This window comes from Micropterus dolomieu, linkage group LG07, assembly GCF_021292245.1.
Source record: "Micropterus dolomieu isolate WLL.071019.BEF.003 ecotype Adirondacks linkage group LG07, ASM2129224v1, whole genome shotgun sequence".
In the NCBI taxonomy this organism is placed as follows: Eukaryota; Metazoa; Chordata; class Actinopteri; order Centrarchiformes; family Centrarchidae; genus Micropterus; species Micropterus dolomieu.
Genome location: NC_060156.1, coordinates 25,499,368 through 25,525,628, shown reverse-complemented (window position 1 = coordinate 25,525,628; position 26,261 = coordinate 25,499,368). Strand labels below are relative to the sequence as shown.

At 39.7% G+C, this 26,261-nt stretch overlaps 1 protein-coding gene and 1 long non-coding RNA gene across 2 annotated transcripts in view; one reads left to right on the top strand and one right to left on the bottom strand.

Moving 5' to 3' along the window:
• LOC123973380 (diacylglycerol kinase beta) overlaps positions 1–26,261 on the top strand; it is a 119,937-nt gene that overhangs the window by 17,921 nt on the left and 75,755 nt on the right. Inside the window, exons 3-16 of the mRNA XM_046053345.1 lie at positions 4,405–4,481; positions 8,906–8,926; positions 9,653–9,803; positions 13,956–14,219; positions 15,851–16,003; positions 16,482–16,531; positions 16,965–17,039; positions 18,670–18,789; positions 19,958–20,075; positions 20,586–20,674; positions 21,942–22,058; positions 23,348–23,446; positions 24,599–24,709; positions 24,813–24,886. Of these exons, the coding sequence (XP_045909301.1) occupies positions 4,405–4,481; positions 8,906–8,926; positions 9,653–9,803; positions 13,956–14,219; positions 15,851–16,003; positions 16,482–16,531; positions 16,965–17,039; positions 18,670–18,789; positions 19,958–20,075; positions 20,586–20,674; positions 21,942–22,058; positions 23,348–23,446; positions 24,599–24,709; positions 24,813–24,886 (1,519 nt within the window). The remainder of the gene's footprint in view (positions 1–4,404; positions 4,482–8,905; positions 8,927–9,652; positions 9,804–13,955; positions 14,220–15,850; positions 16,004–16,481; positions 16,532–16,964; positions 17,040–18,669; positions 18,790–19,957; positions 20,076–20,585; positions 20,675–21,941; positions 22,059–23,347; positions 23,447–24,598; positions 24,710–24,812; positions 24,887–26,261) is intronic.
• LOC123973381 lies at positions 16,850–17,459 on the bottom strand. The gene is made up of 3 exons (XR_006825610.1): positions 17,392–17,459; positions 17,124–17,165; positions 16,850–17,009 (listed from the first exon to the last, which is right to left on the bottom strand). It is a non-coding gene; the product is annotated as an uncharacterized LOC123973381 (long non-coding RNA).

Here is a 26,261-nt window from a genome sequence, read left to right as displayed (position 1 = left end):
CTAAATGCAAAAAGAGTCATTGTCTAGCTTTTATTGGCTGTATTTTGCTAAGATATGGTCAAACGTTCCTGGGGCACTTGTCGCTACCCAGAGAGGTTGATAGGAGAAGTACGATTTATTCTCATAATGTAGTGTTAGTTAGCTAACGCTAGCTAACTTCCTACTGAATGTAACGTAATAAAGCCCTACTGTTCTGCTTTTTAATGATTGTAATAATGAATAGGGGCCTACCCAGATTTACAGGAACAGTGTTGATCGTTCATATCTTTGTCCTTTGTCTCAATTGTCGGGGGATACGGTGGCTCACTTGTACTGTGTGATTGGTAGGCTTTAGCGTCTATCTTTCATTTTTTTCACGTCCTTTTGAGTCAGTTTGACAGCCTTCAAATGTATAAAGCAACTGCAAAACTCTCTGCTTCTTTGTGAGATCACTTTTTCCAACAAATTAGACAATATTTATCCGGGGAGTGCAATAATAGACAGTGGCAGCGCTGACAGTTTGTCGGACTTAGCAACAGTAACTAAGGGGGGGCGGGGCTTAGCGAAGGGTCAATTATGTAGTGGCCTAAGCTGTTGCAATACAGCATCCAGCCATTAGTGACAGTACAGAGCCGAAGGCGCTCCAGTGGGGGATGTGCCATTTTGAATTTTACAATGAATTACTTTATGGGTTTTATTGGACTGGACCTGCCTTTAGTGTACGTTCTGTTTTTTCTTACTATATATATATTTCACATCGGCATGAATTCTGCTGATCTTTTGCTAAGAAGTTCATCTGCCCTCTCTAAGATTTGTATGTTTAATATCTTTTCAGAGCCACAAATTTAAGCTGTAATGGGTGTTTACACTGTGAAGGCATTCAGGACCATTCATTATGGCAGGCAGGTTAAAAGTGAAACAGTATCAGCTGTAACAACTGGTTGTTTACTTTTTGAAAAGAAGTTTACAAAAACATGTTTAATACCAAAAAATCCTCCCTTATTTACCCTAAAAACTAACTAGTGAACGCTATCTTATAATGCTAATGTTACATCTTCAATCTACTTGATCATCCTTTTTCGATGGCTTTGGTCCAAAGGCAAACCTTGGGGAAACAAATCCAAATGTTACCTTTTACCTGTTAACCTGCAGTGGGTTGTATCATCTTGTGTTGACAGATGTCTACAGACAAAATAATAAAGTGCTTCCCTGCGGCCAAACCTAAAATCCAATATTTACATTGCTTGGAGCAGCCATAGCCCAGTTTCCTGACGTCTCATTTACTGCATGGGAGACAGCCCCTCTGTAAAAGCTCAGAAAAGCTGCTCTTCAATGGAACTGGGGTGGTTAACCAAATGTACAGTTGCCAAACCAACCAGTTAGCTTTCATCCAAATCTTTTTTCTTATAAAATGTTTATGAACTTGCAAAAGTAGCGAGTAGTGAGCATCAAGCAGCAACAGAAGCCACCTACATTTAAGTCACACTACATTACCCATGCTAAACTAAAACTCACCCCATTGGTGTTGCTGTTTTTTGGTTATTGGTTTATGAGCCAGGGTGCAGTAGAGAAGGAACTATAATCGAAACACGACACGGTCTCATTTACTGATGTTGAGGAGTGGAAAGACAGGAAGGCTTGTGTATCATCAGCCGATCAATCAAGGACTGATGAAGGACAATGACTGTGTTTTTCTCTAGAGACTGGGGTATGTGAGGGAGCAATACTATCGGGCTAAAGGGCAAGTTTCATTAATAAAAAAATAAAAAAATAAAAAAAACAAAAAATAGAACTGCAACAATTAGCTCAACCATTTTGGTAATTGATTAATCATTTGAGTCAAAAATGTACTGCTTCTATCTTTGTAAATGTCAGCATATGGTGGTTTTCTTTATGTTATATGATAATAAACTTAATATTTTTTATGTTTTGGACTGTTGGTTGGCCATAAACAATACAAAATTTCAACTTTGGGTTCTGGGAAACTGTGATGACCATTCTGACCTTTTTTCTAGACAAAACTATTAATCAGTGAATTGAGGAAATAATCAGCAGAATTAACTTTCATTTAAAATGAACATTGTCATTAGCTGCAGCATGCAGCAAGTGTTTTTTTTGATTAGTTAATTAGTGTGACCAAAAAAAAACAGGGTGTTTTATAAAAGACAGATACAGAATACCTGAATTTTAGACTGTTTTCAGTCAAAACAATAAATGTGAAGAGGTCACCTTGGACTTTGGTAACATGTGATGGACACTTTTCACTATTTTCTAACATATTTTAGACCTAATGATTAATCAAAAAAAATATCAATATCAGATTAATTTATAGTGAAACTAATGTTGCAGCCACAAGTTCTCACACTGGCTGAAGCTGTGATTTACATTCCTGGTTTTCTTTTTGTAAAGCAGCAATGTAACAATGTTATCATATAATTTATAAAATGTCTGGAAATAGTGAAAAATACCCATCACACCATTTGTGTTGTCAAATCAACAGTAAAAAATCCCAAATATATTCAATATACAATGATATTAAATAGAAGAGTGGTGAATCCTCATTTTTGAGAAGCTGAAACAAGGTAATGTTTAACAAATGACTTTAAATGTTAATCGATGATCAAAGTAGTAGTCTCTTAATTGTCAGTTAACTAACTACTACCGTAACGAACTGCATCTGACGGAAATGTTCTTTTCCTGCTTGCTTCTCTAACCACTTTGTGCATATATAAAAGCCCCGAAAAGGGGAGTAGCTGAATGAAAGATGCAAGGACACAAACTTTCCTCAGATCATCCCTGTATCAAAAACCATATGCAACGTCAGTACAGTTTACATTTATACATAATATAGCATCATACATACAATTCTAACCATTATCTCTAGTCAGTTTTATGTCTGCTATAGCATATAGCCCACTTTTAACTATGAAGTAAATATGGCAATACACAAGAGATACAAAACACAATTATGCTGATAACATTTAACAGTACTCAGAACATTTCAGAAACCTATACAGAACAAAACTACGACAGGTACAATATTTCTGCATGGCTACTACGTGCCGCTCTTTCATCCACAATGACGCAGTTAGCATTGCTAAAGGCTAATGTGGCTAGCTTACTCATTGTAACATCCTAACTTCACAATGTTCAAACTAACTGTGCTAAAAACATTCTCCTCAAAATTTGGACACATTCACATAACACTCTGTTAAACAATAACACATATTATCAGTCATACCTGAAAAGGGGAGTAGCTGAATGAAAGATGCACAGACACAAACTCAGATCATGTGTGTAATGACTGAAGGGAGGACGCTCAACAGTTTTACTTTCCCTCCCGCTGGAGCCCTCTAGTTACTACAACACTCTTCTTCACACTTTCTGCTGCTAGTGTTGGAATGACATTTTGCACATGAAAAATAAGAAAACACAAACTACTGTACTGTAACTGCTGCAACTAACAATAACAACTTTAACCATAAAGTGTGATATACCATGAAAATATGAGAATGGCAAAATTACTGTTTCTCAACTGCTTGCTCTGACTTACTGGTAAGCTAATACACATTACTTTTTGCTGTGACTTACTGGTAATATACATTATTCCATCTGCCACACATACAGCTAATACAGAAGACTGTGTCTTTTCTTGCTCACTGGATGTTTTCTAATCACACCTTTCTCATCTTACTTGAGATTGTGCAGTCCCCTCTCACTCTCTCTCCCTCTCTCTCTGTCTCTTTCTGTCATTGTGGACATCTAGCGCAGGACAGAAATAGGAAAGCTTTACAGGCTGCAAAGCTGCCAAGCACTAAAAATAATGAAGGGAAGTGTCATCCGTAGTCGATTATGAGAGCTAAGATGATCGGTGAAATCAGGTCTTCAGCGTGTGCATGCGTAAGTGTGTGTGGTAATGGTGGTACAGTGGTGATCTGTCCATTCACACATGCACATTTGTCCCCTATAATTGTTTGACAGATGATCGTGGGAGGAGGTCATCACAGTTAGTGCTCTGGACAGAGGCTCTGTGATGTGTGTGTGTGTGTGTGTGTGTGTGTGTGTGTGTGCATGGATATGGGATTAGCATCAAAAAGTGAGAAAGACACCGTGTTCACTAACCAGGTGACTCACAGGCTTAGCTCAACTGATGCATTACTTCCTAGTACTTATGATTATCTGTCAGGGCATTCAATAATGAGGTGCAGTGTGTAAAGAAAGCATTTTATCCAAAAGAAACATTCCAACTAAGAGATATGATTATAAAAACTGCAAGTGTACTCGGTGTGCACTAAGGAGCTTCTTTGCTTAAAAATGCTCTGTGGTGCAATAGCAAGGTTTTCAGAAATGAGTCAAGTGTATCAAAGCAAACACATTTCAGATAGTGTAATGACAAAATTCAGTTTTTCTCTGTTTTCTCCTCAGACTCCACAAAGAAGCTGAAGGATGTGCTAGAGGAGTTTCACGGTGAAGGAGTCCTTTCCAAATACAATCCAGAGCAGGTGTGTCTACGCTGCGATTACCTTCTCCATATTCCTTCATCTGTTTTTAGCTTTTTTGTCAGTCTCTGGTTGATATTCTGTCTCATTCACACACAACTTCTGACTTATCACACTCTTGTTATGTCCCTCTGATTCAGTGTAATCAGTCACTAAAATGCTTAGTCACTCCCCCCATTTTTAGATAAAAGCTGTGGTGGAGACGCACCCTCAGCATTAGCTTTGGCGCCTGACGTCAGCAGATCAGCTCCCTGTTGAGCTGTAGACTGTAGTGGCTGCAGCAGTTAGTGCAGACTTCTTTATACTGTCGTCTGGACTTCTTATGGCTTTTTCCAGTTTTGACTCTCATCTATCTGCTACTTCACTATCACATTACCCCTTAAGTTTTGGTTAGTGCTTGTAAATTAAGTAATTAAATGCCAGTTAACCTATTTTTACATTTGATTCTGTGTGAAACATTCAAGGGACATGGCGTAAGGCAGATTTACAGCAGTAACTTCAACTTTACCTACTGATTTTTTGTTTTTTTGTTGTTGTTGTTGGCACCTCATGGTGGAAAGGTATTTTTGTCAGCCAGCTAGCCAGGAACAGTTTGATATGGACGGGTGCGCTTTAATTTGATTGAGTCTATTGCCATCTTTTATGGTGGTCAGTGGGGATAGCCTACCAAACTCTTTATATAAACTTTAAATATGACTGATATTACCATTGGATTCTGATTGGTGGTAACTTAGAACCTTGACTTCCTGAAGCATCTTCCCTTTATTCTCTGTATATATACCAAAAGAACATAAACCCACCGTCAGCATGCCGCAGTATCAGGCTGCAGGTTTGAATTTCTCTTTTACTACATGTGATGTTTATGATAAGATCTATTTAATTGATTATATATTATGAATTGCATGTTTGTTTATTTATAATAATGAGCTAGCAAGTAAGGACGGCTACTACTTATACTTGCATATAGGTCATAAAGTGCGTTGATGTCATTTTTTCACAAAGCCCGTCATATTCATGTTCACACATACATTTGCATAGGCAAATTTCATGTATGAGAGGGGACAACTGACGACTGTGTTCAGCCAAAACATCTCTGCTTTCATTTCCAACATCTTGCCCGCAGTGTTGGCATCATGCCTATATGTCCATTATGATTTTTATGATCATCACAGTCATCCTTTGCCTACCTCATGATACATTTCGTCCTTCTCCTGGCATCTTTGTTGTACAAAAAATATTTTCCTCTCCTCTTACTCCTCTCCCTCTTCATTATCACCTCCACTCTGCTGTAAGTTTCTGCTCAGTATTTGTGATGACATGACTAACATCCCGGCTGGACTTGCGGCGCCAGACGAACCAGACTTAATGTTCATGTGGTCCTTCAGACACCACACTGTCACCTGGCGCCACGATGATCACTGTGGCCCTGCTTCTTCCATCTATCAATGTGTGCGTATATGTGAACCTCTAATCTCTCATCAGTCCATTGTCCCAGCTGTAGCGGAATCTACAAAGAAGACAATGACCTCTCTTTCTTGCCGCTCAGTTCTTTTATTTAGATTATTTTTAGCCAAAATGTGTCCCTGCCTCTTCTGAGGGAGTTTAAAAAATGGATGAGACAATAGATAAAAAGAAAGAACAATGATTGACACGTTTAGCTGTCAGCAATGTTGGGTTTTCTCTATAGAAAAGATTAGCAAACAAACATTAGCACCATAATACTCAGGGACTGATAAGTGACTGAAAGACAAAGGCTGTACATGACACCCCTGGGGTTTCCCTCCACAGCAGTTAAAGGCTCCGTCAGGCATGACAAATCTATCACAATGTCATTTAGCTGTGCTCCGTTTTGTTGACTTTACATAAAACCGTCTTTTTTTATTGTCAAACACAATCAACATAAAGCAGTTTGAAAGCACGGGTAAATGGTCGCTTCATGTTTTGCTGTGTGATGGAAGAATTGTTGCCAGAAATGTTATTTTTAGAAGAGAAACACCCACAAGAGCTTGTAGAGGGAACTGCCTGTGGTATTTAAATCGTGACCACACCATTCAAGCAAAACAAACAAGACAATTAAACTAAAGAGAAACTAAAAATGTGATGTGAGGCACATGAGGCATATGTGGCAATGTGAGGCACATTTCTACTAGGTGTTTTATTTTTGTGACATGTCAAGGGTGTAAAGAAAAAGAGAATTTATCTGTGTTTATTTTAACTTTTAGAAATGGAGGGAAAATTATACAAAAATCGATACAAATATATATAATACCATTAGCAGCACAAACACCCTTTTTAATACTTTGAATCTGTGTGAAAATCAGTTCAGTTTTAAAAAAGCCTTGGCATTTTCCAATAATGATGAAGCCTTAAGCTACGTTTAGCACACGGATGATCCCAAGTTCTGATCCCCTTTGTTCTACTCCTTCTCAAGCAAGGTGGTTGCACCTTATCACAAATGACATTCTCATTTTTTCAGTCTGATAACATTGTCCTTTAGATGGACAGATCTACTCTGGGATCTAGACGGGACAGAAGCCCCCCATAGCCCTACCGTTTAATGCCAAAAGAAAGTCAATCAAATCATTCTGACAGCCCTGCCAAAATGAAAAAGATTAAATGAACCATGTAAATGTGTCATAGCTGCCCTTGGGAGATATTTGCAGATTGGCAGCCTCGAATGTGAGTCCGCTCATGGAGAAAATAATCGTCGGTTAGCCTCTGGGGTAAACGTGTTTTCCAGAGGGACGAGAAATTTCCACAAATGCGTCTGGGTGTACTTACATTCAAGGCAATCCATCAAAATATTGTGTTTTATGATTTCTACTATATCTGTAGTATGTGAAAAGACTGTGCGTGTGTGTTTTCTATGGCATGTGTGCACATGAGCATATTTGTCTGAACCTGCCGTGATACACGATGCACAGCAAATTAAAGCCTTGTGGTTAGTTTGGCCAAATAAGGAGAAGAGAGTGATATGAATAATGCCTGGCTGGCTTTGGGAGCTCTCAGGGTTAGGTCAGCATTGAGCTGAGGGAGGATCCTCATCACGGTGTGTTCCTCTGTGACGGGCGTCCGTTACAGCTGCTTCAAACATGCACAACAGAAGCATATTAGAAGCATATTTCCACTAAGTCTTAATGTGCAAAAGGGATCAGCTTTGTCCTATTTTGGTGTGAAACAAATGTTCCCTGGGGGGAAAGGGCTTTAGTTTGCTTATACTACAGCCTTATTATGTTTGCTTAGTTTATTTGCATTAACTTGCACCATATCTGTTTAAAATTGGAAAGGAATTCTTGACCAATAACAAAGTGATATGGCAGACATTAATGGCACTGATGTTACACTGATTATATCAGTGTATCAGATATCTTTGGGTTTTAGATGAAAACAAGATATTTGAAGAGGTCAACTTGGGTTTTAGATGTTTTGATGGACATGCTAAATAACTAATTGATTAATCAAAATTCAAAATAATTATTAGTTACAGAGATCGACTCCTCTGGGAACATATACAAAATGGGCAGTTCAACCAGACTGACATGATATATGTTATAAGTTGGCCTCTGTAGGGAGGGTATAGGTCATGGATCATGGGGATTTGGAGAAATAAAGTTCAGTATATTAACGTTTGTCATGCTGGTCAGTCGTCAGTCATTGCATTATGTACCAGCTCAAATATGTACGATTTAGTAAGTGAGTGACGAGAGTGCTGAGCTAACAGAGCAGACAATTCTTATGTCGTTCAAATATTGGATAAAGTTGGTTAGAGTTTATTCGATAGTATTCTGGTGTGATGATAAAACAATGAACCTTTCTGCATGTGCTTCTCCATCTAGCGTGATTGGCAAACACCAGGCAGCATTCACTTGGTGAATGTCCAACATGCTGCTATTGAGCTTCAACAATGGCTCTGTTTACTTTAGATGTGTCAGTAAGCGATGCCAGTGAGCCAGCATGCACAATGCCAGCCCCCTGGATCTGTTTTATCTAAATGGAATCCAACCATCATTAATCTTATAAGTTACAGTATATGTATGTTTGATGAAAAATTACACCCAAGTAGGCAAATCCTAATTGAAAAGTCTGTATTGCTGCGACACACTGCGTCATACTTATTTGATTAATCACCTTTCACGTGAATTCAGAGTATGTGGTCAAGGGTTGAATTGTGCAGCCGGATAGCTTCAGGCATTTCAGGCTGTGATTGAGTGCGCTTGGGTGAGTGCAGCACAGTGAGAACTAAACTGTCCCTGCAGAGAGGTGGAACGGTCCGGTCTGCAACCTAACCACAATCATCGAAGTTTTTACCTCCCATAAAGTAGCTAACCCCTTCTCTTCTTCTACCCATTCCTCCCTCACTCTTTCATCCTCCCTCCCTATCTTCCTCCTCCCTCTCCTCTTCACTGTTCGATCCAACTGTTAAACAGAAGCAAGACGTTCTCAACCAAGTAAGCCTCAGCCCGGCGGGCTCTGCATGTTGTGTGGTGTCTGTGTCAGCAGACTGCATGCACATTCTGTCCACTAACATAACATTACCCCGCCTTATCCACTACAGATGGTCTGTCACCCTGCCAGAAGGGGGAAAGGCCAAAGTTCATGGTGTTGTTAAGTTGAGTTCAGTGCTACTATGCACCCACCACATGGCTGTGTGAGCGGCTGCTGGGGGAGAGTGGGGTTTGCAGGAAGTAAATGGAAGGAGCATTATAGTTCTGTATTTTGCCTTACAGCTCAATGTTAACATGACATGTTTAGCTGTCTATATTTCTTTCTTTACATTGTTTTGTTGTCTTTTAAACCATCAGGCCTCCAAACACCGAGTTTTTATCCGGTGTAGCTGTCAGCACCTCCGTTCTGCCCATGCTAACCTTAATGAGATATTCTGCGGTGGTCAGATGACTGGTGTGACAGACTGTGCTTTTGACATTTTACTGATCTTTCTGTAAAATCTATTGAGAATGTTTTCACTTTAATGATTGTCATTGAGCAGCTACCTTGATGAAAATTCTGACATATCATTTTAGGGAAGATCAACTTGAATTGAAGTCCATCACATTTCTCTCTTTTTTTCATTGTTATAACAAATTAATTGTCCATCTGTGGTGTGGTGTAAACTGCATTCACAATTGTTACTCAGTAATTCAGTTAACCTACTTGCTCTTTCTTTTCCCACGCAGCCCATTGACTATGAGGGCTTCCAGCTCTTCATGGCCACTTACCTGGAGAATGACATCCCCGAAGAGTTGTGTCAGCACCTCTTCACCTCCTTCAAAAGCAAGACTGGAGGCTGTTCTCCCGATCAGTCTCGTGCAGGAACAAGCTTACTGGGTAGGCTGTTATTATTCCATCTTTGCAACACCTCACAAAGTTATAATCCATGTAAGTGCATTTTGCTGGTGTCACTGCTTGATGAAACACAGCAATGATCCAGTGTACATATACTAAATGAAAGCTGTCAGGCAGGGTTTCCCTGGAAAAAATCTACGGGTGTTCAAAGCAGTTTCCTTTTTTTCCTTTTCACTTCCACTAGTTTTTGATACAGCAACTTCCCTCCCGAACCCAGAACCCACAGTCATATTGTGATATTGAACACAATCTGAGCTCAAAACCAAACTACCAGAAGATGAGGTTAATGGGCACACTAACAAAAGCAGAGGAACCTGGGCACTTTTTCAAAAGACATGCCAATTTTCTTAAATAATGACATGCTGTTTTTTTTGTGGTAGCTATTTCTTAAACAGCGTGTGTTTTCTTATCCAGGGTATCTGTCACTTGGAACACTTTCTATATTTTTAAGTTTTATCCCTAAAACACAGAGCATTAGGGTGCCCTTAAGCATTTGTGGTTTCATCATCATCATCTAAAGTTTTTGGTGTTTCTGGCATTGTTGGCAGTAGTTGGCAGTTATGGACACATGTTGAATCAGCAGCAGTCAGTTGGAGCGAAGTGTCTGACTATTCAGACTAAATCACTTATTTAACTGCACCTGATTTAGTGTAGTTTTTTCTTTCATCTTCCTTCTTCCGCAAGCAACAGACAATGCCAGCAAAGCAAAGCAAAACTTGACATGAAAAGAAGCTATAGATGCATCCAGTGAAAAAAAAACAGACTGTTGTAGATGTATAATGTGACAACACCTAAAAGTGAACCTCCTGGTGGCTGGATGCAGTATGGGTCATACTATGTTAGCAGACACGACATGGGACAAACTAAATAATCACAACAAAATTTTTTCTCCCAAAGATGGTTTCTGTCATTTTAATCAGTTCTTATCGCGCTGATGTTTGTTTAACTGATTTTTTTTACTGATAAGTCTGGCTTCAAATAGTTATTTGATGCTATAAAAAGGGGGTTTCACATCAACCCTACTCATGATTGAGTCGGCTGGGTGTATGGGTGGGACCTTGATACCGTGGCTCCAACCCTTATCACAACTTCACAGACTCTGGCTCCAAATGATGTCCCAAGTGCAAGATGGCAGCGCCCATATCTGTGGTATTTGGGCATCATTTTTTATTTATTTATTTTTTTACAGTGGAAGGGAAGTGGAGAAACGGCGTTCAACAGAGACAAAAGATTAAAGGGAAAATACATCACAGTATTGGTCACTATGTTTGATTGACAAGTCAATCTCCGTGAAACACGACAGAACTGACTGTGCTGTCACTTTAATCCAGTCATTGTCTTTTTGCTAATGTGTCTAAATATATGCCCCTTTTTGCTGTAAGAATGTCAGAAAACATGCAGACGAACATTGACACATAGGCACACGAAGGGGTGTAGGATTGGGGGAAAGAAATGCCCACAAAGATACTAGAATGAATAGCTGTGGATGCGGTGCAGGCCCATAGAGAATGCCTGTGTATTAGGTCCAGAATTTTGTGCTACTGACATGTCTGAACACACATGGCAGACATTCTTATTCACCACAAAAACTGACTTCACGCTGACCAGAGCAGAAGACAGAAATCTTTGGGTGTTGTAGGTCACTTGCACCTTGCTCTGTGCAGTATGTACACTCATCCTTCCATGTGAGTGCTGCGTGGGCCCTGGCACCGGGTTCTGCCGGTCTGCTCCTCAGTGCAGAGCAGCTGAGGAGACAGATGGACTGTTGAATTAGAAATCTATTTCTGTGGTATACTGTGTGGAAAAGTAAGAGGCAACAAGTGCAGAAAGACTAAATGTGAGTGACAGCATGTCACTTTGGGTAGCAGCATTGGTGTTGAGCCTCCTAGTGTGTCAGTTGGCATAGTTTGTGACGCCCCAGCTAAAACTTCATGCAGAAATGTCAGTTCTGTGTCACTCTCTGTGCCATCATTTTTAGTCTGTGAATTATCAAATGAATGCAGAAATGGCAGTAAAGTTGTCTTACTGCTGCCTCATGTAGACTGTGTTCCTCCAGGGGTTGGTTGTTTGTGTCCTCAAAAATTAGGTGGCCCTGTGAAGTTTTCTTGAAAACAAACAAACAAAAGTTCTGTTTACATTCAGTGTTATTCACCCAAACGCATTGTTTGATTCCTGATGCATTTCCTTCCTCATAAAACACAAATCTGAAACATGCATTGTTCCCATTCATGTTTAAACAGTCTTCTAATTTCCTGCCTTTGTTGGTGCATTGCTGCAAATCTTGGCACATTACCACCACCTGTGCATTAGTGGAATAGTGTGAAAGGATTGGCAGAAATATGTTTAGTGCGCATATGTGCGTCCTTGTGTTTGTGCATGAGACCTACTCACTTCAAGTTCTTTGTTTTTAACAACCATCAGTCTAAAACTCAGAGGTCTTCAATTTCCTATCATACATGACAGGTTGCAAATCCTCAGAAGCTGAAATCAGAGAATATTTGGCAACTTTGCTTGAAAAATGTCTGAAGCTATTAACCTATCATCAAAATAGTTGCTGGTTAATTTTCTCTCAATCGACTAGGTGATAAATGAATATTTTTTAGTTTATTAGGATATAATGTAGTGTCAGCAGAGTCTGAACAAATGACAATAACAATGGCAGAATGTTTGGAAGAGAAACCAATCTGCGATAGTGCTGTTGCTTCTTCTGCTGGGACATTAACACTATGGTAATCTACTCAGTTGTTGTGTCCATGTTAAGTTAGATACACACTGCAAAATCTAAAGTACTTAAGAGAGCTTTTCACATGTCGGCGATCTACTATTTTTCATTGATCTGCTCCTAGTGGATATTCTTTTTGATCCTTCAGGTACAAGCAAGTATACAGTATTAGCCGCTCACATTGCAGCTGCTTGTCTGTGCACAAGCAATGGTAAAAGCAAGTATATCATGATACTAATCCAGGAAGGCCAAATACAACATACTTTGTCATTATCATATTTGTGACAAAAATACTGAATGAAAAACTTTCACCTGAGGAGGTTTATCAGCAGGGTTAACGGTTTGTGTTTATTCTGCAGCTGCTTCTCATGAAACAGCTGATAGAGCCTGCACTGACACCTGGTGGTAACATTGAACAACATGACATGAACCAGTCGGGATGGAGCCTGTCACTGTAGTGATCAAATCTTTCAGTATCTTCCAGTTATGTTTTTTTTTTCTTTCTGCCGGAAGCTCCCAGACAGAGGAAAGTGATAATACTAATTATGCTGCCTGGACAAGTATAGAGACTGTTTCACTGTATGTAATATGCTGCTTTCTGTTATCTGATACTATCTGTCTCTTTAATCGCCATTTCCTGCTCTCTAACATATAATAGAGGCCTTTGTTAAGTCTACTGATAATCCAACAAAATATTAGCTTTCTGAGCTCGACAAAGAATCCAAAAATGGGGCTTTTATTCTGTTGTACTAACTTAATTAAATGATTTCCTCAAAAAGTTCGACATCTAATTTTGAACTCATGCAGTTTTTGTAAATGTAAACAATCATTATCTGTTTCTAGATACTATATGGAAGATTACTAATGTTCACTCATTCTTGCTGCCGCTTTCTTTTCTTTCCTCAAAACAATGACTGACCGCAGAAGTCTGTTCCATTGACGCAGGCATCTCTATTCAGACCGAAGTGGCCTGTGCCCCCATTACAGGTACCAGAGCAGGCCGAGTAGCCCATATCATCAGCGTGACGTCATCTTAGTGGGAGAAGAGTCCCGCTGGCTTTAAGCTCCTGCTCCATTTTTGGTGTGCTCTTGTTGTGTTGATGTGAGTTCATGGTATCTTGCCTGTGGATCAGTGGATGACTTGAAGCTTTGTAAATGGTATTTGTGTATGGTTTTAACACGGTGTTGTAATTTGATCTGCTTCCTGTCCCTCTATGCCCCCTAAGCTTTTATATTTGGATTGTTGTTGTGAAGTTTAACGGTATTTCTGCAGTTTGTTTTGTTACGTTGCTTCTTACAATTAACCATCACTTTGTCAAATATCCTCTTCACTCATCCTCCACTGTTTACATAATTTCTGTTCAACTCATTTGTCCCTTCTATCTCTGTTTCTTCTGTTTTATCCCATGCAGGGATGAACGGTAAAAGCATCCTGTCTGCAATGGGCCGACACACACCGGAGCACTCCAGTGTGATGAGCACGGCAGGCACGGGAGCCACCACCTCCCCTTGTTCATCTCGCTCCTCCTCGCAGCGTTCAGGGACGGGGGCCCATACACCTAGGGGACCCCACCGATCACCCTGCACCCAGGTCAAAACCTCAGAGGCCAGCAGCAATGCCCTGACCCCCAATGCTGGTCCTGCCAAGTCACCAGTGTCCCCCAAACTTTCACCAGGTGAGGTTAGCTACACTGACGCAAGACTGACTGAAAGTGATTAATGTAAGTTGGCAGTGGCGCTTTGACAGAATGTATCATTATCAGGCGCTTGTCAAAAATGACTGTGACTGATGATCGGTGGTCCACTGTCAAACCTGTAGTGTGTGGCGTGTCTTGCCAGGAGCTCGACATATGAAGAGATGAATATGTAGACTTATTTATTTTATCTGTGTCATCAACAGTCAGTCTATGGTTTGGTACAATACATGATACAGCATTCACCGATACGCTTACTACATTTTTAATAAAGTTGTAATGAACAATTTTCTTATCCTATGCCTTTTATCTCTATATCTATAAAAGTCTCAATGTTTTTATTATATTTATTCTGAATTTAATTTAATTTAATGGTAAAGTGTCCTAATTTAGGTTTTAGTTGCACATTTTTGTTACAAAATGAAAACAGTAGAAACTTTAGAAACCTTTAAAAGGATTTTTTTTAAAATATTTATTTACATCTCTCATCTCTTAAGGAGAAGTGGTGAATATCTGAATAGGGGACATGGACATTTTCAGACAGGAGTTTAAACACTTGAAATAATGGATGACATTTATTTGCAACTACTGGCATTTAATGTTTGCAGATATAAATTAGAAACCTTTGGGAGCCTTAACCGATCAGATCAGATGTAGTTAATATTGCCATTCATTTTCCACCTCCATGATGCATATTCACATTTTGTATTGCTGTTTATTGTACCACAACAGATTGTTACACAAATTACTTGACAATCTGAAATGAAGAAAAAAAAAATCACATGAAATCTAAATCTGGCCTGTTCCTGTTCACTGGAAACCACGCTAGGTGTTTGCAAGCTAAAGTGAGGACTATTGGAGGTCTCCTGATGTTTGTTCCATTTTTAAAAGCAACATAAGAAGAAGTTAATTGTGAGTGACTTTACGTGAAAATGGCGTTTGAGTGCATTGTAGTGTTATGGAAATACACTGAGCCGGATTCAGGTGTGATGAAGACGTTTCAGAGACTGATGAAGACTTACACAGCATTTGTTTATTGAGCCCAGCCAAGGCGATACAGTGCCAGCATCCAACGTGTGAGCACATGCAATCCCGACACCAAATCTGAAGGGTACTTCCTGTCTGAGGATATTTATACTTATTAGACCTACAGAGATTATCCAAATAAGGTTATTGTTCACCTCTCTATACATGTGTGAAGATGCGATTGGAAATAGGTTCAAATTAGGACACTGTGCTTACCTACATTAAGTCACATTGTGTGTGGACCCTAACATGACCTGGGAAAAGTACCCCTAAAATTTCTTCAAATGCAATGTTGTATTTTTTAGACTTTAAGATGACTTATTCCATTTAGGTGCTGCTAATCCATTTATGGCTTTTCAGATTGGTCACATAATGTCGTAGTGTTTTGATTAGCAGCCTCTGTTTTGTCTCTGCCTGTTTTACTGGGATCAGAGTTCTCTAAAACTGTCAAACTAATACTTAAATGTGTAATTTAGTGCTGCTTTCACTTTATTCATTTCATTAATTTCACCAGAGGAACCACAGTGGAGTAGAAAGAGTGATGGGTGCTGTGAATAGCTTTGATCACTTGTGTTGTACATCAACAGAGAGGAGCCACCCTGAGAAGCATTTGTCACTGCGGAGGAGCCCGTCGCCCCAGAAAGGCTCCCCACTGCCATCGCCCCAGGTGGTCTTTCTCAAGGACATCGTCTGCTACCTTTCCCTGCTAGAGAGGGGGATGCCGGAGGACAAGCTGGAGTGTGAGTGACAGGGATGGAGGATGTCGGCAGAGGGTCAGCTCCTCTCAGGGGGATGTTGAGTGCGAGCAGTATGCAATGTGTTCAAGTGCTCTGGCCTCCAGTACCACTGGCCTCAGTAGCATGTCGGCTCAGGTTGACAGCAAAAGTAATAAGGCTGTTCCCTCCTTCTCTGGCTTCCTCCCCAGGGCCTTAGATACGGTAGTTGCACCTCCCACACAATGCAGGTCAGTGACATGCTTAAGCCCTGCTGTGCCCAATTTACTTCTTTAGTTTCTAAGGCTATATTGGCGCACACTGACAAGGCTAATCTCTGCTAACTGGTCCCCATGCCCCAGTGCAGAAGTAGCACGCTCCACTTCTTTAACCCTGTGGCCATCTGGAGAGAGTCCAAGAACGAATGTTACAGCTTCAGAGAGCTCCTAATTATCTGACTGTATCTGAGTCATCATGGGATCTCTGTTCTCTCGTTTCCCTCTAGTCATGTTCCGGCTGTACGACACAGACGGCAACGGGCTCCTGGACAGCTCGGTGAGTAAGCTCTGTCTCTTTTAACTTTTGTATCTCCCTCTTTTTTCTCTCTCTCCCTAGTCTTCATCTTTCCGTCTTGTGTTTTGTCTCTTTGCCCTTTGCGTACATCTGCTCCAAGAATAGAAACCTGACAGCCGTTGTGTTTACATGACATCATTTGTGTTTGTTCTGTTCAGTTTAATATTAGCCACCTGCTGAAGTGATCGCATAAACAGATGATATCTTCTGTGAATATGTTCAATATGCAAGGAAATACGACTTTGTTACACTGTACTTTACTAAACACTGACTTTAATGTTTACTAAAAGCACTTCTTCACATACCAAGCAGCACAGGTTTCTCAGTCAGCCATGTTTGTTTAGTAGAAGGTAGGTAAAGCTAGGGTGGCAGTTTTCGTCTTTTTGTCCTAGATGGTATGTATTTCTTTTTGTAGGAGCTGGATCGCATCATCAATCAGATGGTGCATGTGGCAGAGTATCTGGAGTGGGATTCAACAGAACTGCGACCGGTGAGCAAACTCTCGACTTCAATAAAGTCAGGAAGAGAAATGTAAACAGGCCCCTCTGTGAAGGCTTTGTCATTATTTACTCACCCTTAATGCCCGTTAAAACCTCAGGATTTCGGTTCCAAAAAGCTAGTAACACAAACACGAAATTGCTTTCTCAGTAAAGTGCTATGAAGACAAAGGACTGGCCTGTTAGAGGAAAAGCCCCTGATCAAGATCTGCATTTGAAAACAAAGAAGACTACTTAAGAGTCTATTATTAGCATTTTGCTATGAAATCTACAACAAAAGACAAAAAATTGTGAAAATGAAAACACAATGAATTGAACTGTACCCGGAGCTGAGTGTATCATTACCTCTGCATCTTTAACAGGCGCAAGGCACAACACATGTATTGCACCAGATACAGAAAAGTTCATTTCCATCTTTAGTCCCTATAGTAGTATCTACAGTGTATCTGTTTGTTTTTGACCACTAAAAAGCTTGCTTTTTCGGAACACTGCTTAACAGAATTTTTGATGTTAATAGAATCGTACTTTTAACCACAGTATGCCTACAACTGACTTTGACTTTCCTGTGTAGGTATACACAGGACAGGCAGTCTGTGCCCCTGACTTTGATTGTAATTTATATTTCCATTGGCGGCTGTAAGCACAATATACAGTGACTGCTGAATTGTCCCTAGCAATAATTTTATAACCACTGTTGTCCATCAGTGTCTAAATAATGTATTTGGTACACAGACGGTTAACAGTCGGCCGCAAATTAGGGAGATGAAAACATAAACAAAAAGGCAAATAGTAGTCCGTCAACCACGGCGGAGTATTAGGGCCCTTGTTTTCGATGGTAAAAGAAATTGTAATATCTCGAGAATAAATTTGTAATAGAATAGGTTGCTTCTGGCAGTTATTTAGACTTCTAGTATTTAGAGTTGCAGTGTGGAGTCTCTCCTCTGACTGGTAGCTCTGGGTCGCTGCTGTCTCTGCACCTCCCTCACTTTGCTCTGTTTGGGACTGGCTCTCTACTTCAGGATGCTTTCCAGTGAAGAAGTTGTGAGCTGCACTTTATCGGGGGTGGTGAAGTTAACATTTGTGTGGATTTGGGGTGAGATTTATGCCTGATCAGAAGTGTTTTCAGTTAGGCTTTCAAACAGAGCAGCAAACTTGTCTTATCAGGTACAGTCCTGGGTCCATGGGTCTGTCAGGCGGTCTGTTTGGTGATATATAAATAAATTAAAATGAATCAGTTCATCATTGACTTTAATAGGCACTACAAGCTGATTTAAAGAGGTAACTTCCCCAAACAAAAGACACAGAAGAAGATGGAAGAGCCTTTCTTAAGCATCTAGGGTCCAGTTTCAAGAGCATGATGGGGCTGGTTGGCACAACAACACTTTAATCACAAATCAATAAAAAAAAAAAACACATTTGCGTACATTAAAATATATTTGTTTATAGCTGAGATGCCTGGCAACACCCTCAGCACCCTTACTTCCCACGTCCATGCCTATGCACATTGAGTGAAATAAGTAGTTTATTTTAAAAGTAGAATTATAAAATTTTTGTATGCCAGTTGGGTCCTTTGGAGGGTGAGAACCGCTTCAGTTGAACCAAAGTATATTTCTGTCACTTTAGATACTGAAGGAGATGATGGAAGAGATCGACTATGACAGAGATGGGACAGTCACACTGGAGGAGTGGATCAGAGGAGGCCTCACCACAATCCCTTTACTGGTCCTGCTGGGCATGGATACGGTACCTATTAGTGTGTGTGTGTGTGTGTGTGTGTGTGTGTGTGTGTGTCTGTGTGTGTAAAACATTATTGTTTGTCTTCACACACCCATTTAACTTTTGTTGTTCTATATGTTTATCTTGAGTTTTAGCAGAGACCTTTTATAGAGGAGACACTCAATAACATCCTCAATACAACTCTATGGGGAAGCCTGTAACGACAAAGATGGCGTATATCCCACCCCTCCTGCTAGAAGGCAATCATCAGCTTTTAGAAGCCAAAGCGGGAAACATATTTCAGCCAATTGTGTGGTTTCACTGACGTAAGGGTCTGTTTTACTTCTACTGCACATGCGTGGTAGTAGTAACACATGTGTAGTAGAAGTATAATCGGCTGGGTAAAAACACTTTTTAAGCCTTATTTTGGGGCAAAGTCGTCAAACCTTTTTTTAGATTTTACTGCGGATTCTATTCATGTAGTTTTTATGTCCCGGTGACCAGTAAAAGGGCAGTTCTGACTCTCCCCATTCATCCAGATAGGAGCCTGGTCTTGTTAGCCCGAAATAGCTGCCCGGAGGCGTTGCCAAGTGGCATGACTTGCCTATAAGGACTTTGGTTTTAGGCACTCATTGGCTGTTGTGAGATCAGTTCTCAGTCAGCAGCACTGACTGAAAAGAAGGCCCTACTTAATTTTATTCAGTGTATTGAGGTTAACACGGTTCTGTAGGTAGCACTAATGATTTTCCTATTAAAATGTGGTTTCATGTGTTAAGAACAGCAAATGTGCAGTATACATTTTCATGAACTCTGTACTGGATTTTTGAGCATTATACCAAGTTGTGTGGTGCATTTTATAGTTAAAAAATAAAACAGTGAAAACAGCTGATAGGTAAACTATACAAGGGGGGCACTGCTTCTAAATCACCTCTAATATATTTTTGAATCTCTGTACAGCAATTTCTTGCTACGTATTGACTGATTGTATGTGTGATAAGCTAAAACCAGCTGATAATGTATCAGTCGGGCTGCACTGTGCACTGCAAAGCAACGGCCAAAAGGCAGCATATTTTATTTTTTTAATGTTACAGATTATGATTTGAATTAATGTTCACCTGAGCTGCTGTCAAACATGCTTGTAGCAACAGTAATAACCAAAATCCTCGAAATTCTATCCTTTGTTGTCTCCTCCTAGAATGTACAGGAAGACGGGCAGCATGTTTGGCGTCTGAAGCACTTCAACAAACCAGCCTACTGTAACTACTGCCATACCATGCTGCTGGGAGTTCGCAAGCAGGGCCTCTGCTGCTCTAGTGAGTCGCTCTGTCACCCGTCTTTGTCTCCATTGCTTTTTCCTTGTCTCTTCCGACTTCCCCTCCTCTCCATCGCTGTCATTATCTATTTGTCTCTTCCTCCATCTCTATCTGTTTTGCATCTGACTCAGATTGAAGTTCGTTGTGGCTGAGTGCCTCTGCCTGAGTCAATGTTGTTTTTCAATTACAAGTCCACACAGTCATCATTAAAAAAAACCTTAACGATGTTATCATGTGTAATTTCATTATTGATTGAATTTTACCAGAGAACAGTTCTCGGGGCTGTTCTTGTCACTGTTGGATGGAAGTGCTCACTGATTGTCTGAGATTATCTCTAATGTGAAAACTGTTTTATAAAACTCCCTGCAAACCCTGTTTTTTTGTGTGTGTGATAGCATTAACATTAAAAACAAATATGCCAACCATTTTTAAGGGCTGGTTTGTGATGTAAAGTACACTGTGGTACTGTAGTAATTTTACAAACTGTTGTCTCTTGCTTCTTTCCCACAGTATGCAAGTACACTGTGCACGAACGCTGTGTGTCCAAAGACATCGCTGCCTGCATCAGCACCTACGCCAAGTCACGTAGACACACCAACGTAAGCACAAACACACCACATGAAAGGGTTGATTCTGCACATGAAATGCTGTGCTGATGACATGGACTGATGCTGCGGGGTAATGAGACAGGAACACTGACCAGTCTGTTCAGCAGATTCTCACTGACTCATGCTACTGTTTAACAGAGCATCGAGGATCATGGGATGGTCTGCGGGGTCATGCAGGGCTTCTTATCTAGTTAATATCCTCTCTATTTCCACAGAATTATTTCTCTGGCTGGTCACATGCTGATTACAGTCTGTAGAGATTTTGTCTTTTCTTCAGTTGTGGGTTATGACCAAAACTTAGCGCCAGGCTCATGGCAAAAAGGCCCTCCCATCAATAATTTGCCATTTTGTGTTTTAAGTTTTTTTGTCTTTTAATTGATTAGTCAATCTACAGAAAATGAATTGCCAACTATTTTGATGCATTTCATGTACGTCATTTATCATGTCAAAACACATTTTTCAGTTTATCAAAATGCGAGGATTTGCTGCCTTTCTCTGTTTTATATCAGTGTGAATTACTCAGACAAAATAAGCCATTTAAAGGTATGACCTTTGACTTTTTAAACTGTTTATGGGCTTTTAAAATTATCTTCTGACATTTTTTGATAAAGAATATTACCGTTAGTGGCAGCCCCAAAGCCTAGGGTCAGTGGATCACAGCATCACAGCATGTGTGTCTACTTTGCTAAAAACACAAACAGTTATAACTTCTGTTGAAGCTTGACAAGGACAAAGTCATCTGTGTCTTGTGTGCAACAAAGTTCTAGTCAAAACCTTGACGTAAAAAAAAAGGATATTTAGCTTTTTGTTGAGCAAAGAAACCAAGCACCTCAGCTGTTATTGGCCTGATTTTATTTTTGTTGTGTTCAGTGACATTGTTGCTGCTGGATATACGGATGTTTCTTGTTGCTTATCAGTGTTTTTTGTTGTTGTTGTTGTATGTTGTATGCTTCTCCCATGCACCAGAATTGCCCTGGTTTATCTCTTAGATAAACAGTATTTGGGAGGCCCAGGTTTTGATCAGCAGGGTTTCATTTTCATTTTTCAATATTACTGTTTTGTGTTTGTTACATATCTTCAGTGTGTCAAGGTATTGTGGATAACTACCTTATATATTTTGCTTAAAAAAGAATAGAACATTCTAGACCCTGAATAATGTTTACATATTGACTTAATGAATGATTAAAAATTCTAAAAATGTATAACTATTTAATGCTAAATAACAGTGAGGACTTTTTCTCTCCCTCTTGCCCTCCAGGCTATGCAGCATGTATGGATGGAGGGTAACTCTCCTACCAAGTGCGACCGCTGTCACAGAAGCATCAAGTGTTACCAGGGCCTGACGGGCCTGCACTGTGTCTGGTGTCAGATCACTGTGAGTTGCTGCTTTAGTAAACACAGATAACTCTTACCAGGAAACACTTTAATCTGCACTGGCCATATTCCAGACTCTGTATTGACCAATAGAAAAGCATTGTAAGTACAAAGTAGTATCAAAAGATATTGTATTGAGTGTTATTATTTTTATTGTTTACCTTTCTCTCTTGCATTATGTGTTAAATGTATCCATGAAGGTTAACACAGTGAGTTATTATCTTAAGTCAGTCACTCTTACAGACACACACTGGGACATTGCATTGGTTTAGTCACTGTTGCCACTTTATTAAGGACACCTGAAACTAATACAAGAGTCTTTATAATTGAAATTGTTTCAGAGAGGTTTTGATTCAATTGTATTGTTGTTTCTGTTATTTTGTCCAACCTATTTCATATCAGTGAGTGTAAATAACTAACACCTCTTGGTGTAATGCAATACAGTTCAACAGCAACACAAACTACATCCTCCAAAATAAAAACGTTGAATCAGTACCTCCGTAAAACATTTCAAACATTTGAAACATCATGAGGACTGTTTTGGTTTTAGCTAGGTGTACCATGTTAATTTGCTTGTGATTTAATCACCAGTAGAAGCCAAACCTCTAACATTAACCAAACCTTGACCCTAAAATGTAATGGTTTAGCCTTTTGTCCCCCAAATGTGAGGCAACCTCACAATGACTTAGACATAGACAGACTTTATTGTTATTCAACTGCACATTCACAATGTACATTTGAGTGAGATTTGATTGCAAGGCTCCGAATAAAAAACAGAAGACAAGTAAAAGAAAAACAGTATAAATATGACTTTTTTTCAGAAATGTAGCAGCAAACAGAAACATTGTATGTAGCAGCAGGATGTATTATAACAGTGAAACAGACAATATGAATAGTGCAGTGTACTGTGTGAGCAACTTTATGTCCCCACAATGCGGTAAAATCAGCACTCGCACACCTTTTATACATTTTATCTGGCATTGCTTTTTAAATCCACTAGATGTCACCGCTGTCTTGGGGTTTGCTCAACATCAATCCTGATGTCAAAACTCACAGGTTCACATGGCAGTTGTTTTCATTTCAGCATGAAAAACTTTCTGGATAGAAATACGAATGGATGACTTATTGATTGACACTGTATGGCCTGTCAAACAGTCGGTATATGCTGTCAGGATAAATAAACCTCAACAGTGCAGCGTTTCATTCTGGTAACATTTGAAATGCTCTCACAGTCTCACAGATGGATTACACCCACAGTTCTTATGTTTCTGCCTCTCCTCTCCTCCGTAGCTCCATAATAAGTGTGCATCTAATGTGAAGCCAGAGTGTGATGGAGGAGCCTTGAGGGACCACACACTGTTGCCATCGTACATCTGCCCTGTTGTCTTGGTAAGAACGCCTTTCTCTGCTGTCCATATACAAGACTGCACATAAGTGCAACTGAGAACATGTTCTCTTCCGCAGATGAAGGAGGAATAGCTTGATTTCAGTATTATGTCATTCACCAAAAAAAACCAAAACTATATATAAATTTTTGAGAATGCGTGTTGTTTTTGTTTGTTGTTGTTGTTTCTGTAGGCTTAGGAGGTTGCTTTAAAAGATAATCGGTTCCTTGCTGACAGAAAACAGTGACTGTGGCCAGTTTGAATTTTTAGTATTAATAGTGTATCAAAATACTAATAGAAATTTAAAATAAGTTTATTAGGTACACCACAAACTTCAGTTCAATGGGGCAATGTGCAATAACCACACTTGCATTTTAGCACTTGCACTTAAATCCATGGAACAATGCTTCCAACAATGTCCTTTTTCTTCTGTGCTTAAGTTTTCCTCTTGTGGAACAAAAAAGTTAACCTAATGCAGTCTAATACAACAGCCCTGCTATAAATCCTACCTTCATGAAGGTTATGATCATTTTAAACTTTGTGGCGCTGTTGTATTACACAGAGAGGTGTCTCCATTATTTAGCCTACACTCACTGATATAAATGGGGTGGACAAAATAATAACAATTACGAAGTACAGTTTAACTGCACCACAAACTGCTACCTCGAAGATTATCATAAATGAACATGTCTCTACATCTGTTACCTACCAACCTGGAAAGGCAGTGGAGAATGGATGACTGAGCTGGCTGTATTAGTGACGACACGCTGCTATTCAACAGATTTCCTCCAACAAGTCATGTCAGGCCCATGTTCCTCACACCTGCCTCAATTTCACACACAATGATGAGTCTATTTTGGGGTTTTCTGATCTGACTTCTCAATTTTCCTCACAATACCTCATTGACAATCTGATTTATATGCAAGTTGTCCATATTCATAGTGGGCACTTCATACAGTTATACAAGGCACCTGCGGAATATTTAAAACTAACTTTGATTTATAAAGAGAAAGTGCATGCAGGTAAACAGGCAGATTTTAGGTTTTAGTGTACAGTTTTCTTATTCTTTAGTGTGGAATTAGTGTAGAGTAAACAAGACCACTGGCCCATGGTTTCTTTTCTGTGCTCCAGTCCATTAGTCCTACTCTTTTCACAGGACCGTCATTCTGTGGTGAAACGTGGTGAGGGGGAGTCGCCACCCAGCACCAGCCCTGATGACACCAATCAGACTTTCAAATTCTCCCCTGGAGATGGACAAGCACTGCAGGTACGCTAGTCCTGCATCCAGCAGCTGTCCATCCTGTCCGTTGTTGAAGTGACCACACAAAGCTGGTTAGCAGATTCCTTAATCTTTTCCTTCCTGTCTCTAGATCACCCCTCTCCCAGGTACTCACCCGCTTCTGGTCCTGGTCAATCCCAAGAGTGGAGGGAGGCAGGGGGAGCGGTAAGTTCTTGCCACCCACGTGCCGTATGCTGTGGTCATGTGGTCTGTTCTACTATTGCCCTATCATGTATGGAGTCCGTGAATAGAGGCTATAAAGTGTATGACAGCCATTTGGCTTCACATAAACACTTTGAAACCTGCGTATTTTATAGGTCAAAGATTAGTGCTCTTTATTTTTCATTTTTTAATTTTACAAATAAAATATGTAAATTAAGGGTGAATGGGTAAATACATATCAGAAATATTTATATGTTATGTTTATTTTCAAATTTTCTTCTTCTGCATTCCTGCATTTTTTTTGCAATTTAATTTAAGCCTTTCCTTTTTTCAGTTTGAATTTTACTCTCTATTTTCACATTTCAACATCAGTTTCAATAAAATTAATTAAAATTAATAACAGTTAATTATGGCTGGATAAATACAGAATAATAATAATTTATTTGGCACTTTCTCTTGTCATTTAAAATGTTCCCTTTCAATTTTAATTCTGCCTAAAAGTATCCTCCATACAAATACTCCAGATTAACCAGTTGTGTGTGAAGAGAAACAATAATGTTTTACACACACACACACACGCACACACACACACACACACACACACACGCACGCACTTTTTATTAACTGAAGCATTTTCTCGGCTGTGCTCGTGACACCTCATTACTGTAAAGTGTGATGATCAGTCAGTCCCCTTGGATACCCAGATACAGTATGATTAAATTACACTGTTATTAGAGTTATTTTGGGCCATTATCTGAAAATCACAGTACAAACTGATTTCTGTCACAGATGGCACCGTAGTATTTGCACCACCCTGCTGTCCCTCTGAATGCTATAATTTAAAGATGAGGAGGGCTGTACAAGCTGTAAATAAATGTATTCATTGTTGCTCTGCTCCCCACCTACTGCACCACACAACTGAGACCAATCATACCCTGTTGATCTGCCTCAGCCTGACAACATTACCATAGCAACACACTCTTTATTACCACCAGAAAGGAAATTATTCTGTATTAATAGACATTACAAAGACAAAAAGATCCTTTTGAACAGGAAACCAGAGGCCATTGTGTTGCTATTTTTGTCTGTCATTTCACAACATGTTTAGTTTGATTGACGACTGCAGCAACTTATCTGAAGTTGTATAAACAATATACAAATATCAACAGATTTGACATAAATCTTCTTAAATAAGTGTTATCCACTGACTAACATAAACTTATCAGTCCCTCATGTACTTTTGTATATATTTTTAATACACATGGCTAAGACATCTATTCAATTGTGTATATATAAATATTCAAATAGTCTAATGAAATACATTGACTAGCTTCCTAATGGATTAGAAGCAAATTAGGAGCCAGTAAAACTGCCTGAA